Raw genomic sequence first — 17,423 nt, 5'->3', positions numbered from 1 at the left:
AACTGTAGAGACAGCTGGAATAGACTCCAGCCCCCCACGACCCTAGTGAGGATTAAGTGGTGTATAGATAATGGATGGATGGATGGAGTTCCTTCTGTGGGGGAATTTTAGGACTGAATCTGAACTAGCAGTTTGTTATCTGACATCAGAGACAGACTGTCTGTCTGACTGACTGACTGACTGGTGGTACAAAGTGGTTTGAGGTCAACTAATAGAACAAATCTCTTCTGTGATTCATTATAGATGACTGTATCACAAAAACACATTAACACCCAATGGATGTGTCACTCCCTCACAGACACACACACACACAAACACACACACTCACACACACAGAGTAAAAGTGTTTCCATGTTCCGTGTCCATGGGGACATACGTGTCCTCTGTCCGTCTTTTAGCACCGACATGAACTTAAAGCCACTTTTTTAAATGACAGTGTTTCAGCTGCTAGAAAATATGGTTAGAGTAGAAAACAACAGTGTTAAATCAGTGAATCAACAATAATCAGTTCATCAATTAATAACAATCAGTCAACCAGCTGATCAGTTTTGTACATTATTGATCTTCTGACCGATTAATTGGCCTCCTGGATTATTTCAGTGATTCGTTGTTAGTTAATCCTCCTCAATGGCTGCTGCTGTGTGAATGTGTTCATAAGTTGTTTGATTTAAAAAAAAAAAAAAAACAGTTTCACTAATGAGTCCATCTGACAGTGACTGAACTGATTGATGTGGTGATCAGATGTATTGATCAGTGTTTGCTGACAGCAGTGATCAGATGTATTGATCAGTGTTTGCTGACAGCAGTGATCAGATGTATTGATCAGAGTCTCACCAGGATGATGATCTCGGTGCACTGACTGTAGTTTCCTCGAGGAGCCCAGCTGCCGTTCGAGAGGCACTCCCTGAACACCCGGTCTGAACACAGATAATCAACAATCAATCAGTTTATTCAGAGACAAAACTAGAAGTGAAAACATGCAGCACATTAAACACAGATAACGTGAGATCTGAATGCAGTTTCTGTAGTTTCCTGCACCCCTGATCACCTGGATGATGTCCAGAGATGTTCAACACGTGATCAATCAATTTCAGCAGAAACTCCCACAACATCCATCTGTGTGCGATCAGCCGACACAACGTAACCATGGCAACACCCGAGCTTTCATCTGGTCCTAACTGATGCCACCGTCCGCCTTTGTCAATACGTCTGATCAGTTGACACAATCAATACACCTGATCAATACTGACCAACAGCTGGCTCATCAGCACGTTAGCTGAGTCAGGGTTCGCCACACAAACGGCCAATCAGATGCCAGTGGTTTGATTACATCAGAGGAGAGACAGCAGAGGTATTTCTGTGGTGAAGATGATGATGAAGGTGGTGACACACACACACACACAGACACACAACACACACACGCACAACACACACACACACACCCACATTAACACAAAGATGACTCATGCTATTAAGTCAGATCAACAACTAAACCTGTAATTAAACAGGATATTTATTACCACCCACACATTAACACACACACACAGTAACACACTGACACAAACACACACACACACACACACACACCCACAGTAACACACTGACACACATGCACACACGCAGACACACACACAGACAAGCGCTGCTGCACTGAGTGGATGTGGTGGAAACAGTTGGCAGAAAAAGTCAGTCCTCCTCCACACTGAGATGTGGTACGTCACCGCAACCACAAAGTGCTGACCTGTGATTGGCTGGCACCTAATTGGCAGCGTCTGATTGGTTGGGGACAGAGGTGGGACGAAGATTATTGCATTAACTGTGACTGGCTGTATTCCTGCCTCCAGTCAGTTCCTTAATGTTCTGTAGGTGGAACCTTGTTGTAAAGCTCCAGTGGGACACTGTCTGAAATGTAGCATTAGAGGTGCTGTGGCTTTACACGCTCCAAAAGACAGAGGAAACCTGTATTCTTTACATGCATGTCAAAAAAATGTATTGTCGATTAGCTGCAGTACCTGGTTGTTCCACCAGGTGGAGCCTCTTACTATTTAATATGGTGGAGACCAGAGGAGGTGCGGAGTTTAGCTAGCAATGGGCACCATGACAAAGACTTCTGTGGAGGTTAATGACCTGCAAGTTTAAAGCAAACTAGAACCAACCAGGGTGGAGCTTCTGAATTACAGCGACAGATTGGAACAAAGCTGAACAAACCACGAGTCTCTGGACTGAAACATCAGCACAGAAGAAATGAACATTATCATCAAATGTATACAAAATTAGCATCACTAGTATCCCATCACAAACTGTGCTCTCTGGATTACAACACCTGTGTGACCACGGACGTAAACATCAAGCTGAGCTCTGATACCAACCAGCTCTTTAGGATCAGAAAATCCACATTTTCATTTCGACTAAGCTGCAATGTGACAAGGAAGTGTTTCCCAGTTAAGTCAGAGTCAGTGTGGATCAATATGTTTGATTGATTAGAGGTGTTTTAGAAGTGATGGGATGAGACTTGGACAGGCGTGTTCCTCTGTGATACCTACTGGTGGTGTTGTAGTGGATCCCGTTGAACTGCTCAGGACAAGGTCTGGAGATCAGCTCTCCTGCTGCACTTCGAGGCCAACAGGTTCCTATGCCGTCCACAGACAGGTCGCAGTAAACACCTGAGGACAGAAAGATGGATGGAGAGACAGATGATGAGGAAGACGACCAGATCAGCTCTTCGTAAATGAAAGTATTGAGAGTGTTCAGATTGAGACTTTTCTTTACACACTGAGAACCTAGCAGGTGCTATCAGGACGTTGTTGGTCACTGAGGAGGACACCTGTCTAGCTCAGGTATTATAACTTGTGTTTTTAGTATCTTTAGATGCATTGCTCAGATTTACAGCGTTGATTGACAGGTGCACTCCCCAACAGGAATCCAACACAGGCTCCGCCCTTCAACAACAAACACCGGCTGCATCTGATTGGACGAAAGCTTCACTCGGAGGCTTCTGGGTTTCAAACTGGCGGCTCAAAACTTTCTCTTTTAAAACATAACACTAAAGTAATCTACTGAGTCTGCCTTTGTTTTAGATCAACAACAGTTAAAGTGTTTCAGGAGTTTTCAGAGGTGTCAAGCTGCTGTACAAACTTATTTTACATAAAGTAGTCTCAACCTCAACTAGGCTGCTTACAGCCAATGAATGGAAGGGTTGGTGACAGATCCTGTGGACACGGAACAATAGGAGTACTGTAGTGTCTCTGATCTACAGACTCAAATCCAGGGTAGCTGGTAAGGATTGCTCAGTCGATAACAATCATAGTAGAATCTGAACACTAGGGGGCAGCATGTTGGTTGGCTCGGGGACTCAGTGGTACAAACCTGAGGAGTTACTGATGGTGAACGTCTGGTTTAGTAACGCCAACGTCCTCGCTGAGAGAGACAGAAACGAGGCAGGAGTCAGCTGTTTGCATGGGTTCGTCCATCATCACAGGGTTAAACATGGGGGCGACAAGTTACCTGTCAGGTTGGTCGACAGCAGGATCAGCGTTTCGCAGGTTAACTCGGCCGGAGAGACTCGTCCACTCAGAAGCACGCACACACAGATCACCTGAAAACAGACAAAAAGTTTGTTCTCCTCAACGTCAGCAGTGCTTTTATGTCCAGCACTGAGGCTGCACCAGCAAAGCAGCAGTTGTATGTAGTAAAGTATATGTACAGGTATAATTAGAGGTGGAGAAAGAAAACACATCAGACAGAACAGAAAACCAGCAAACTTGACGAGTGGCATCAGTGTGACTGCTCTCCCTCACATTCAACCTGTTACCAAAGTCATCAGTCACTGCAGGAAGGTCCTGACAGAATAAATGAGTTTGTAGAGGTTCAGTCTGCATCAGGAAATTTGACTTAGATTTCCAGAAAACAAATTATTTTTTTGTTGTTTGCTTGAGATATCAATCAAACTGAAGTTGAGTGGATTTGACTCAGTAGAAATGCACATGACAAAAATAGCAATAACTTAAGATTATTGATATTGTCTCAGGTAGAAGATGGAAAAGTGGGTTTTTCTGAAGGTTTGTGAAGACGGAGTTATCTGTTTTTGTAAATGAACTGATGTTAACACATCGACATAAACGCACAAGGGTCTGATTTTAGAAAAGTCACCTCGGGCCTAAACAGACTTACTGCAGTGGAAACACGACAACGGAGAAGATGGGCCGTAACATTTTGTTTGTTTTGATGGAACAGCTGACGACAACCTGAAGGAACTTTTAGCTTGTCAACAAAGAAGCAGCCTCGTCAGTGTCTCGCTGTGATTGGCCAGGTGAGATAGTAGGCGGGGTTTAAACCTGTCACTCAGCTTGTTGTTCAGGTGAACAGCTGAAACCTTCGCAGATCTGAATCACTGTGTTGTATGAAGCTCAGGAGAGTTTTTATTGTAATTTATCCACAAAATGAGAAAATCAACATTCACCAATCTGAGCCCTAAAAAAGTAAAACAAACAAAATACAGCAAAATGTAGCCCAAATTATTTAATAATTATTGCTCTTCTCTGTCAGATGTTCTCGGATTATGTTTGAATTGATGAGGCACAAGGTGTTATAACTTATACCAATAAAGGAAACTGAATGTGGAGACAGACAGAGGGTCTGAGACTCTCATATATCACAGAGTGCCCTCAGAGGACGAAGCGTCGCAGTAATATCAGTGAAAAATGAAGCAGATAATAAAATGCAGCTCAGAGGAAGCTCGGCTGCCCGCAGGCTGATGAATCTTTCACTTTTTATTTCTGTCTGAACTTGTTTCTGTCGCTGCTGCTGTTCATCCAACAAGCCAGATGGTCAGTTCATCGTTTAACAGACTGAACTGTTACAGCTGCAACGTGGCTGCATGCCGACTGGACAGGTCTGCAGAAACATCAGCTGCAGAAACATCAGCTGCAGAAACATCAGCTGCTGCTGTTGAAACAGAGGTTTGTTCTTGAACATCAGTAGCTGTGTGGGTTCTTCTGGTCGACAGTAACTCTCTGCCCTCATCCACTCGTTCCTTCTATCCCCAATTAAGTCAGTAATTGACGGTTAATCAGCCGCTCAGGCTGCGATGATATTCTCACCTTCTGTTCATTATTCACTAATGTCACTGATTCATTATTCGCTCAGCATGACTTCACTGTGTTTAGAATTCAGCACTCAGACGCTGGCAGGGTTCGTGTTCAAACACACTCACCAAGTAAATGTGTCCACAGAGATTTATTGTGGTGACGCTGCAGCTAAAATTAGCAACTGAACAGCTACACCCAGTGAAGGTTTGTGTTGGCAGGAGCTCAGAGGGAGGAGCTGCATCTCCAACTGTCCTCTTTGTTTTCCTGCAGCTCAGACTGACTGAGGACGACTCCAGCGTTAGAAAGACACACCAACAGCATCAGTTCAACATGTTGCACACAAACAAGGCAGCAAAACGAGTAAGAAGGTTTCAGTGTCGACGCTCTGAGATCTACGACCTGCCAACATGTTATCTTTAAAACCACCACAATGACATTTATCAGCCAGAAACCATTCGAACAGAAAGAGGGTGAACATTTTCAGCTTTCCAACAGCAATTAAAGTACTCTTGGGTGGCGTGTTTCATTTGAAAAATCAAACCTGAGCTTCAAATGTTTAATCAAAATCACTTCATTTTACATGTCTCTCCAAAGCTGTGACCAATAGTGAAAAATTCAGTTTTCAGGTGAACTGCAGGCAGTGTTTACACAGAGCTGAAAGGAGACGGCAAGAGAGAGTGAGAGGAAAATCAAACATCCATCCATCATCTCTACAGCTTAATCCTCACTAGGGTCATGGGGGGCTGGAGTCTATACCAGCTGACTCAGGGTGAAGGCAGGTTCACCTGGACAGGTCACCAGTCTATCACAGGGCTACACTTAGAGACAGACAACCAAGCACACTCACATTCACACCTACAGACAATTTAGAATCACCAATTAACCTCAACATGTTCATGGACTGTGGGAGGAAGCCGGAGAACCCACAGAGAACCCACGCTACACGGGGAGAACATGCAAACTTGGTCTGTGGTTAGCAACGGGGCTAACCACCGACCACCTTGCAGCCCAAGATCAAAAACAGGATACAGAGGAGCAGTACCCCATACTCTTGCAGTACCTCGAACTCTTGCAGTACCCCATACTCTTGCAGTACTTCGAACTCTTGCAGTACCCCATACTCTTGCAGTACACCTTACTCCTGCAGAAACCCGTACTCCTGCAGTACCCTCTACTGCAGAAACCCATTCTCCTGCAGTACCTCATACTCCTGCAGTGCTCCAGTCTCCTGCAGCACCCTGTCCTTCTGGATGTCCTGGCTGCTCCTCCAGTCAGAACCTCCCTTCTAACATCCTGAAATGAACTCTCGTGGGGTGGCTGAGTACTGTGATAATTGGAGCAAAACCCCCCGGTTCACCTTTTTAAAAAAAAAAAACGAGAACCACCCCCCAACCTCCAAGAGACGAGTCAATAGTGCAGTGTCCAGAGCTTTCATTGTCTCAGGATGAATCCACACCTGCCACAGGTAAGGTGAGAATCCCCGAGTCTCCAGACTCCCCAACAGAGGACATGTTAGTCAGGTTTAGGATCCAAACAAAAACTGAATGTCTCAGCAGAGGCAACAGACAGCAAGCGGTGTCTGGACTACAGAACACCACAGAATGTTCAACCGCTGGTTCCACGAACAGCGACTCTGAGCTGAGTTCTTCAAGGAATCAGTTTGAAAGAATCCTCAAGACTTTAGTAAAAAGCAACCAGAATTTTTATTTATCCAGGTCTTTACCATGACATGAGTAACTCAGACTCTGCATAGAGGTTTTATTTTAGGTCTTTAAGTTCATCAATGCTTTAAGATTACCTGGATGAAATTTTACACGAGGTTCAGGACAACCAATCAGAACTCCCCTTCCTGTCACATGACTGTAAAACCTTATACCTGCCAGACACACCAGCTCGCCTGGTTTGTTGCGTTCCACCCTCAAACTCCCACAAATTAAACGTTCTTAAAATAACAGTGACTCATAGTTTGTCCTAAATAATTCAACAACTATATTGAAAATGGTTCCTTAAATAACCTGTTTTTGGTGACGTTCTGTGGTGGAGTCTATTTATGGTGCCTAAACGAACCATGTTTTGATGGTTCTTTAAAGAACCCTTGGTTGCTCTTCAAAGAATCGTTTCTGCGAAAGGTTTTTGGAAAAACAACTGAAGGTGTCTCAGCCTCTTGCTAAAATGTTCTTTGTGGAATTAAAAATGGTTCTTGTGTGGCATCCCTCATAAGACGGAGTTCAGACGTCCTGCTGGTTCAGTCTGGACCTCAAACAGACTGACAACACTGTTTAATACAGCAACACACAGACAGAGCGGTGTGTGTGTGTGTGTGTGTGTGTGTGTTCAGACCCTGCGATCTGATTGGCTCAGAGCTCTCTGGGGTTGTAGTCCATATGTCAGTGGTCTCCAGTTGATTCTCCTCCTATAGAATCTGTCCTGTTTGTTCTCTATGAAACAGCGCTGCTGCTGCATCGTGTTACTGCTGCTGCCTTCACATACATTTATTCTCATACATATTCAACCAGTTTACTACAGGGTAATAAACTTTGAGCAGGTTTTGCACAAATGAACATTTAAAGTGTCTCTGTTTAAGCATCTGTTTCAACTGCATGAAGAGCTGAAAATAAGACGCACTAATGAACTGTTTTGACATGTTTGTGAGCTGGGTCTCTAGGAGGAGGTCTGGTCTGTCAGAGTCCAGGTTGACATCCACACTCTAAGCTGTTTGGGTCAGTGTTGGACAAGATGGAGGTTCAGTGGAAATAAACAGTGTGGACTAGCTGAGTGTCAGTTTTCCTCGCTGTTGGCTCTTTCCCTGGAACATTACATTATTCTGCCACAGAGTGGATGGTGTCTAGATGATCCTGGTATCAAATGTAGGTAGAAATGAGACCTTTTATTTTCTATACCTTGTTCTGACCAACTACCATCACACACGCTGATATGAACCTTGAAAGTTTAGCCAAAATGTCCCTTTTAAAGTTTCTTTGGTGAATGATCAGAAAACAGAAAACATATCCAGGGTAGCAATGCTTGTTTCTACGACCCTGTGTCATAGACATTAACCTGCTGCAGTCTCTCCCACCGCCTCCCCAAATTATGATATCCTGTAATATGGATGCTCAGAGTTGGTTCGAGAGAGAATGAACCAAAACCGGATTTGGTGTTTAGATTGTGAAACCTGGAGTGGGTGTAAAACTGATTTGGTTGCAGTTTTTAACAGAACTCAAATGTGTTTTTCAGCCCTGAAGATGAATGTGTCCATCTGCTGTACTGATGAAGTTATGAGGCTCCATTAAAGTCCATTAATGACAGTCTTTGTGACATTTGGACCCGCTTCTATGGACTTCAAGGGCCTGTAACTCTGAAAACATTCATGTATGAAGTGAGACTTTCCTTAATTAAATATATTAAATATGTTACAGTTAAAGAAACAACTTTATTTTTGGTGACTTTTTTTTAAAAAGACAACCTGCCTTTCCAACCCTCTGGCAGATTCTGGTTTTCTGAGCAGACCAACATGTTTCCAGAATCTGAACCAAAGAACTGCTTCATGAAGCTGCAGTCAGACCTGCAGAAAGACAAAGAGAAGCCAAGACTTTCTGATGGAGACTCTAAAGCTTGTCCTGAATCCAAACCACTTCAAATCAATAACTCCTCATCTGTTCGTTCATGTCTGACCGACCGACACCGTGCAGCTCTGTGGAAAAACCAGGAGAATGTGATCAATGTTCACTGTCTGATGTGGTGTGTGGGTGTCCCTCTGAGAGAAGCCACAGAAACATGAAATCTATCAGTGTCTCCGACTCACACTCATACAGGAAGATAAAAATAGTCGGAAACAGACTGAAGCCGCTGCATCCTAATGAGGAGCAGCTGACAATAAACTGTGGAGTCCCACAGGATCAGAGGGCAGCAAAGGCAGCACAGCAGCACCTCACCAACGAACAGGAATAATTCAAATTCAACAACCGTTTTCAGCAGAAGACAACCGAGGCTTCACAGAGCCACAATCAAAGTGCTGCTGCAGAGTTTTCATGAAGTGAAATGACTTTCAGAAAATAGGACTGAAGCTTGGAGGTACCTCTGCTGCTGTGTGGAGGTCTGATCGACAACCAAAACCAAAACACAAAATCAGGATGAGACACAAAATGAGGAAAACCAGGCCACATGAGTTTTATGCTGTGATTGGAGTCTCTGCATTTTTGACATTTTTAGATCTGGTTCGCTGTCTGATCGCAGTGATCCTTCATGTTCTGCTCCGTCAGGCTGATAAGATCTACTTTGCTGTGTTCTTGATGAACTGACTTCAGTTTGCTGAATCAGAGATACAATCAGTTTGTTGTCCACCTGCAGCTCTCAGCAGAGACAGAAAGAAACACTCAGATGTATCTTTTGTAGTTGTGAACAGAAGTTTCCATCCACTTGCAAACATCGTGTATGTCGTGTATTTTTTATTTATTTATCTGTGTATTTTTTCAAATAGATTTATTATAGGTTTTCTGGAAATGTGATGAAATCTACTGGGTCAAAAATATACATGCAGTAGCTCTAATATTTGATTAAATATCCTCGGTCCATTTTCACCTCAGTTAGGTTATTTTGGTTTTCGTCCACTAGCTTCTGGTTGTATCTTTGACCCTCCTCTGGACAGAATTGGTGCAGTTCAACTAAATTTGTCGGCTTTCTGACACAGACTTGTTTCTTCATCACAGTCCACAGGTTCTTGATGGGGTTTAGGTCAGGACTTTGAAGAGACCAGTCTAAAACCTTAGTTCCAGCCTGATTTAACATGTCTTTACCATCTTTAAAGCCTGTTTGGGGTCATTGTCCTGTTGAAAGACCCAACTATGTCCAAGATCCAACCCTCTTGCTGATGATTTTAGGTTTTCCTGAAGGATGTCATTCATTATTCCATTTACTTTGTGTAAAGACACCAGTTCCACTGGCACCAAAACAGCCCCAGAGCATAATACTGCCACCACCATGCTTGATGGTAGGTTTGGTGTTCTTGGGGTTGAAGGCTTCACCTTCTCTCCTTCAAACATGTTTCTTCTCATTGTGGCCAAATAGTATTTTCATCTGACCACAGAACTTTCCTCCAGAAGGTCTTTTCTTTGACTATGTGATCAGGAGCAAACTTCAGTTGAGATTTACGTTGCTGCTTCTAGAACTTCCTTTCTAATGGCAGCCTCTCAGCTCATGTTGATGTAAAACCCTGTGGACACTGACAGCTGTGTCTGTGACCTACAACAAATCTATGAAAGAACCAAACTGCATGACTGTTTTTATTGTGACGAATATTCCTATGTTTTAATGATTCCATCATTCCATTAACTTAAGTGCTACAACTAAACCTCACAAAGTGCTCAGTGATATTTAAATAAGAACAACAGACTGTTTGTTTTCCACAGAGTGAGACATCGATCAGACGGAGCTCCGTTTGAATTAACTCGACCTGTCGGTTCTCACTTTTCTCTTTCAGAGGAATTTTACAGAACAAACTGAGCGTTCGTGAGACAGTTTTCTGGTTCTTTTCATACAGGATTCATTTGCTGCGATTTTATATTTTAGATCATCTATATATCATGTTTAAATGATTCAGACAAAACCAAAACGTGTTGGTTGTTTCTCAACATGTGACATGATTCTGATGTCCTGTCACTTTAAGTCATGTGACCTCAGATGATCAGCTGTTACTGTGTGTGTGTGTATGTGTATGTGTATGTGTGTGTGTGTGTGTGTGTGTGTGTGTGTGTGTGTGTGTGTGTATGTGTGTGTGCAAATCTTTGTGTTAAGCACACACATTCAGTCCTGAGCTGCTGACTAAAGCTGGAAACATTACTACAAACTGCACTTCTGAGAGTACTGTGACTATACACAATACTGCTAGTTCTGTAGTAATGAAGTACTGAAGTACTGCATGTGTCGTCCCTGTAGATTTGCTGCCGTGTGTTTTATTTTCGGCTGTTATTCAGTTTGTGACACTCACTCATATTCAATCGTAAAGTGTATTAAAAGTTCTATTTTATGACAATATATTTCATGTACATAAAAAGAAGATATATTTCACTGCTTTTTAGTTATTTATTTTTCTTTCCTCTTGCTCTGTTTCAGACTCTGAGCTGCTGAATGTCACTGGAATTACATTTTCTCTGTCAACTGAACGTTGTCCTCAGTTTATTGTTATCTTACTGACAGAGATTAGAGCTGAAATCATTTATAAAATCAAATGAAAACACTAAAAAGTCATAGAAAAACCTGTGATTGATATTTTACATTAAACGACTGATTCAGGTCGGTGACTAAATGTTGTGCAGATTTTAATAATGAAAAAATCAAACTGAACAGACGTTTAAAGAGCTCTTACTTATTTATTATATGTCATTCATTTAGTTCGTTGATTTTTTTTTTTTTTTTTAATGATAAAATCAAGTGTAAACATTGAGTAATTTTACTTTTCAGTTCACATTTTTGTAAATTATTTGGATTTTTTGTCCAATAAAAGACGATAAAATCAGCCACCAAAAACATTACATTACCAGCTGAATTCAACACAAACAAAATCACTTTTTTACATATGTGACATTTCCATTCATGGATTTATTTCTATTGAAATGTTTTAAATCTTTCAGCGTTAATTTTTCTTTTATGAATCAAAGCTGCACAAACGGGATGATTGTTAATATTTCACGTGTGGCGCGTCGACATGATTTTCGCAGGTAATAAATTCACACATGAATAATGAGGTCTGATCACACGTGTGCAATACTGCACGTGCTACATGTGAATGTCCACGTGTCCTACAGACACACAAAGGCTGAAAGAGAAACTAAAGGACCACAAAGAGACAAAAAAGACACACACACACACAGTCAGATACATGGGGAATGAAGCTCCGCCCCCTTACCTGTACACCTGTTCACACTGACTGTCATCATGTTTGTAGTGTTTGTCCTCAGTGTGTGTCTGTGGAGGTGTGATGATGATCATTAACACCGTCATCCTCCTCCTGTCACTGAGGAAAAACAGCAGCCGGCGCTTGTTGTGAAGAAACGCTGCCGACTAATCAGAGCGCAGCCGATCGATCAAACTGATCAGATTATTGATTCCAGGTGCATGTAGATTCATTTTGTGTTGCTGCTGATCTCAGTTTATATGAAGTTTATTTTTCTAGCAAGAACCTGTTTTACATTGATCACAGTTACACAAAATCATAACAAAGAGACACAAAACCGTCACAAAGACACAAAAAACAACCACAAACAGATACAAAATCAAAACAAAGACACAAAATCACAACAAAGAGACACAAAACCGTCACAAAGACACAAAAAACAACCACAAACAGATACAAAATCAAAACAAAGACACAAAATCACAACAAAGACCTACCAAACACTACCATAAAAGTACAAAAAAACACAACATAAGGACACAAAACCCGTCAAACAGACATAAAAGCACCACAGACAAAACCACTCGGATAAATTTGTTTCGTGTGCATTTGTTAAACTCTGAGTCTGAAGTATCTGAGCTGCAGATGAGTTGATGACAAACATCACCTGTACACACCTGTACACAGCTGATCCTGATGCTCCACACACACACACACACACACAGACACACACACAGAGACACACACTTGTGCGATGAGGAGGATGAGACAGAAACAAGAAGTGATGGATGACGGTGTCGATCGCCCCCTCAGGCACTGCCAGTCATTCTGCCCTCTCTCTCCTCATTCTCCAGCTGAACACACTCTCTGAAGTGTGTTTCTGAGTGTGTGTGTGTGTGTGTGTGTGTGTGTGTTCTATAAATAGACTGATATATGCTGCAGAAATTTCAACTTGCTCCATTCATATATCACCTCTCTATAACTCACTGTGGATGTCTCTCTCCCCTCTCGTTCTCTGACTCTGTCGGGGTGTGTGTGTGTGTGTGTGTGTGTGTGTGTGTGTGTGTGTGTGTGTGTGTGTGTTCACACACACTGACAGGAAGCATGAGCCTCCAAATATGGAAGCAGGGTGGAGCTAAGGAGCAACACTGAAACCTGATGGGAGCTCACAGCATCTTATAGTGTCAGACCCTGAAAAATATCACAGAAATATCAGCTGATTCTAAACTATGTCCACTCACAGTAATCAGATTACTTCTACCAGCAGAGTATTTCCTCAGATAAACAATCAACAACTAATGCTTTCTAAATACGATACTGAAAATTCAGGCCTCAAGGTAGAAACTCAAAGTAACCAAAGTGAATCCATCTGATCACTGAAACTAAACTCTGTCCACCTGTGATTTCCAATCAGTCTCATTGCATGAACATGGTTCTGAAATGAGCCGTGAACAGCAGAACTGTCTCAGTTTTGGACCTATGGACTGTGTCTATCTGCATGTCTGCATCATGGCTCCACATGGAAAAGAAATGAACAGAGGAACTGAAAAACCTGACTGTGAGACTTCACAAAGATGGAAAATGATCCAGGAAGATCAGTGAGCAACTAAAAATCAGTGAAACACAGTGTCAGCAGTAATCAGGAGGTACAGAAGGAGCCATGGTACCACTAATCAGAGCTGCAGTGGTCGTCCTCCTAAAATGACTCTACAGACAGTGAACTACTTTCACAAGCTGTGAGAAACAGACGGTTGCTCCTTCAGACTTGGCACAGTGGTTATCAATGGAAACCAGAGTTTCTGTGAAGCTCAGCCAGTGTGAAGGACACCTCAGAACATCAACTTCTATGGATGGAGGACAAGAAACAACCTTGTTGCTCTCAGAACAAAACTTCCAGATGAAAGTTTGCTAAAGACCATTAAAAAAAGCCTGATGAATGTTGGGAGAACATTCTTTGGTCAGATGAGACCAAAAACTATTTGTTGTGCTCAGGTGGAGTCTGACCAGGACCACCACAGTGATGGGATGAATGAGTGCAAAAGGTGTTGATGACATTTATAGATGAATGTCTGTAGATAAACCAAAATGCTGCCGAACAATATGACTCCCAGTCTGCAGAAGCTTGAAGAAGAGCAATATCCCAGCGTGAGAACCATCCAAAGAACAAAATCACACAAGAGGTTCTACACAAACACAAAGTGAAAACAACGTCCTGGACAGTCTGACCTGAATCCAACAGAACACCTCAGGGGGATTTTACAGAGAACGGTAGAGCAACACAAGCCCTCCAGCAAAGAGCAGCTGAATTAAACAGCGTGTGAAGAATGTGAGGACATGTGAGCAGAAATGAGTGGACTCTGGTGTCCTCCATGCTGAAGAGGATTGAGTCTGTCATCAGAGATAAAGGACTGAAGACATCAAAGAATCACAGAAATTGAAGCTGGTCTGATTTAGTTGCATTGGGCCCTGAATTTAAATACAGATTCTAAACCGGTAGTTTGTAATCTCACATCAGAGACAACACTCAACTGAACACAAGCAGCAGTGTTGTATCTGCAGCCCAGGAGAGCACAGACCTTCATATGGGAGAGCATCAACCACAGCTACAGAAGAACATCGCAGGAGAGCAGCTCCTCAGAACCAGACTCTGAGGACAGTGAAGTCCACATTAGGAGCAGAGATGATGGTTTGAGAGAGGAGTGAAGGAAAACATCAACAGGAACAACATCCCTACACAGCAAATCATGACTCCCTAACTGACTGATTAAATAATTAACAGAGCTGTATGACACCACTTACCAGGTACTTATGATGCAGATCTGAGCTCAGTCACCAGGCAGTTTGACAACCATTAAGACCTGAGCCCTGGTTCATAGTAACACACACACACACACACACACACACACACACACACACACACACACACTAACCTGACTCAGTAGTTTTCGCTCCATCTTCTGTCATTCATTCATCCGCTCGGAGGCGCGCGCTCTGGCACGCGGCGGTCACAGCTCCGTCCCGCGCGCTCCGGTCCGGTTCAGGTCCGGCGACATGTTGGTACCGGAACAATCACAGATCCGCAACAAACGAGGACAAATCCAATCCGAGTTAGAGCCAACAGAGCGGGAAAACTGAGGAAGGAGGTGCCCGGTTATCACGGTTCTGTCCTGGTCCCGTCCCGGTCCTGGTCCCGTCCTGGTCCTGTCCTGGTCCCGTTCCGGTCCTATCCTGGTCCCGTTCAGACTGAGAGTCGATGTGAACACTGACAGACCGGAGCAGCGCGTGCTGCCGGTATGGAGGATGCTGCAGATCACCAGCCAATCAGAGGAGAGGAGAGAGAGAGACTGCGAGCCACAGCAGCACGTGGTACACTGATCAATGACAATATCGATTACTGATATGTGATTGACTGAACAGCTGCTGATCGAACAGCTGGGAGGCTGCAGGCAGAAACTGATCAACTAAACATCAGGAGCAGCTGATCGTAAGAGAAACTGATCAATAACTGAATTTAATCACATTTAATAAACTTTGGTGACATCATCAAGCTGCTTGTTTCCTTCAGCATCCTGATTCAGAGCTCATCATAACTAAGTAACTAACTAGCTAACTAACTAACTGATTGATTAAATAAATTCATTAATTAATTATGCTACCGGCCTGACAAAACAATGGAAATCATTTTTCGTCATTTTTTGATCCTACATGTGATGAAGCGTCATGTTCAGCAGATATGACCTCCTGTTCATGTGTGACGGACTCTTTAGAACATACAGGACAGTAGTTTGATAACATCTGGGGTACATGAGGGTCCGTGTGACCTAAACTTCATCATCTAATAAACATCTTTCTGCAGAACGTCTGGTTCTGAGGAGAACCTCATCATCCCCAGAATCTGAAGGAGAAGCTGCGGAACTTTGGAGGAGCATTGATTTGATGTGTTTCCATTAATGGAGCCCAAACGCACCAACCTCAAAGTTCTACGTTCTCCAGATATCTGGAACATGAACAGGGAGCTCCGGTCCATCCTGCTGCTGTATCTCAGGCTTTATCATATGTGAAACAAACCGCCAGGTTAAGTTTAGAAGGACACAGTTTTTGTTAAAATACACCTGAAGGTTTAAGACTCCATTTATTTGTTTCCATGGTGACGACTCCAGCAGAGATTTTTAATTCACACTTTCACACAAAGGTATTGGAGTTAGTGTCTGTTTACCAGTGATCTGAATAGATGATGTCAGCCTGACCTGATCAAGGAGGTTCCTGCTGGTAGGTATATTAGTTAACGATGTAATCAGATCTCTGAGCTCCTATTGGTGGGTGATGTTGTCGTCCTGTGAGGAGACATTCTGACAGGATCGTGTTTTTCTGAATAATCGGTTCACAGCTGATTGGATCGAACTGGTTACCGTAACACTTTTCCTCCAAAACTCAGCTGCCAAAGCTGCTTTCAGAGAACAGTGATGAGTCTGATGGACATTTTCGTGATGCTGCTGCTAACGTGGCTGCTTAAACCTAAAAGAGTTTCATTTTGCAGATCAGGGTTCTGTTTGTTTTATTCGTCCTCTTGTTCCTTCTGATCCAGAGTCTAAGCTGCAGGTTTTCTTCTGAGGCCTTGTCTTCCACCAGCACATAAACTTTCATGTTTTAATTTGACGCCGTTAATGAAAGTAGAAAAGCTTCATTAGCAACATGAAGTACATCCTGAATTCAGAGATTAGTCTGAGCCTCGAGGGAACCAACTGTCGGGATTCATTTCAGCGTTTCTGTTGCAGAGCTGGAAGAAGCTGCTGCAGCAATGATTTCATCCTGAGCTCTGAGACACACCTGGTACATCTGCAGGACAGCGTCACCTGTTCTCAGCTGTACAAGGTGTCTTACTGCTGCAACACAAAGGACACAGAGTTTGGAAAAGCAAACCCTGCAAATAAACACAGCCAGATGATAGTTCAGGGAGGGTGACGTAATGCACCATCGCCAACAAATAGCCCGAACCCAGGTTTGTTCAGGACAGAGAGTCAATGGTTCAGTAAATAAACTGATGTGAGATGGTTGTTAATAAGTAGATGGAGGCTCTCCAGTAAATAGTCAGAGCCCATGAGTCATGTCTGTACTGTCCAAAGTCGCAAGATTTAAAATTTGTTTTCCACTGCAGGAATATCAGGTTGCTTTATGGAAAACAGAACCTTTGAGCGTGTTCTGACTGCAGGAACTGTCCTTGTAAAACCTCTTTGTGGAACCTTTCCTGTTGAACCTCTTTCAGAAACTGTCCTTGTTAAACCTCTTTTAAGAACCATTCCTGCAGAACCGCTCTCAGGAACCGTCCCTGTTAGATCTCTTTCAGGAACCTTCTCTGTGGAACATCTTTTTGGAACCTTCCCTGTGGAATGTCTTTCAGGAACTGTCCCCCACAATAATGTTTTTGAGGAACCATGCCTGTGGATCCG

At 43.0% G+C, this 17,423-nt stretch overlaps 1 protein-coding gene across 1 annotated transcript in view; it reads right to left on the bottom strand.

The window, feature by feature from the left end:
• Positions 1-6,206, bottom strand: part of crhr1 (corticotropin releasing hormone receptor 1) — a 13,327-nt gene extending 7,121 nt beyond the window's left edge. The window contains exons 1-5 of the mRNA XM_008299934.1: positions 6,117-6,206; positions 3,505-3,595; positions 3,367-3,417; positions 2,544-2,663; positions 835-917 (exon numbers count right to left, since the gene is read on the bottom strand). Of these exons, the coding sequence (XP_008298156.1) occupies positions 835-917; positions 2,544-2,663; positions 3,367-3,417; positions 3,505-3,595; positions 6,117-6,206 (435 nt within the window). The remainder of the gene's footprint in view (positions 1-834; positions 918-2,543; positions 2,664-3,366; positions 3,418-3,504; positions 3,596-6,116) is intronic.
• Positions 6,207-17,423: the final 11,217 nt, after the last annotated feature.

The sequence above is a fragment of the Stegastes partitus genome, unplaced genomic scaffold (assembly GCF_000690725.1).
Source record: "Stegastes partitus isolate 25-593 unplaced genomic scaffold, Stegastes_partitus-1.0.2 Scaffold1481, whole genome shotgun sequence".
NCBI lineage: Eukaryota > Metazoa > Chordata > Actinopteri > Pomacentridae > Stegastes > Stegastes partitus.
This window is presented reverse-complemented; position numbering and strand designations above follow the sequence as displayed.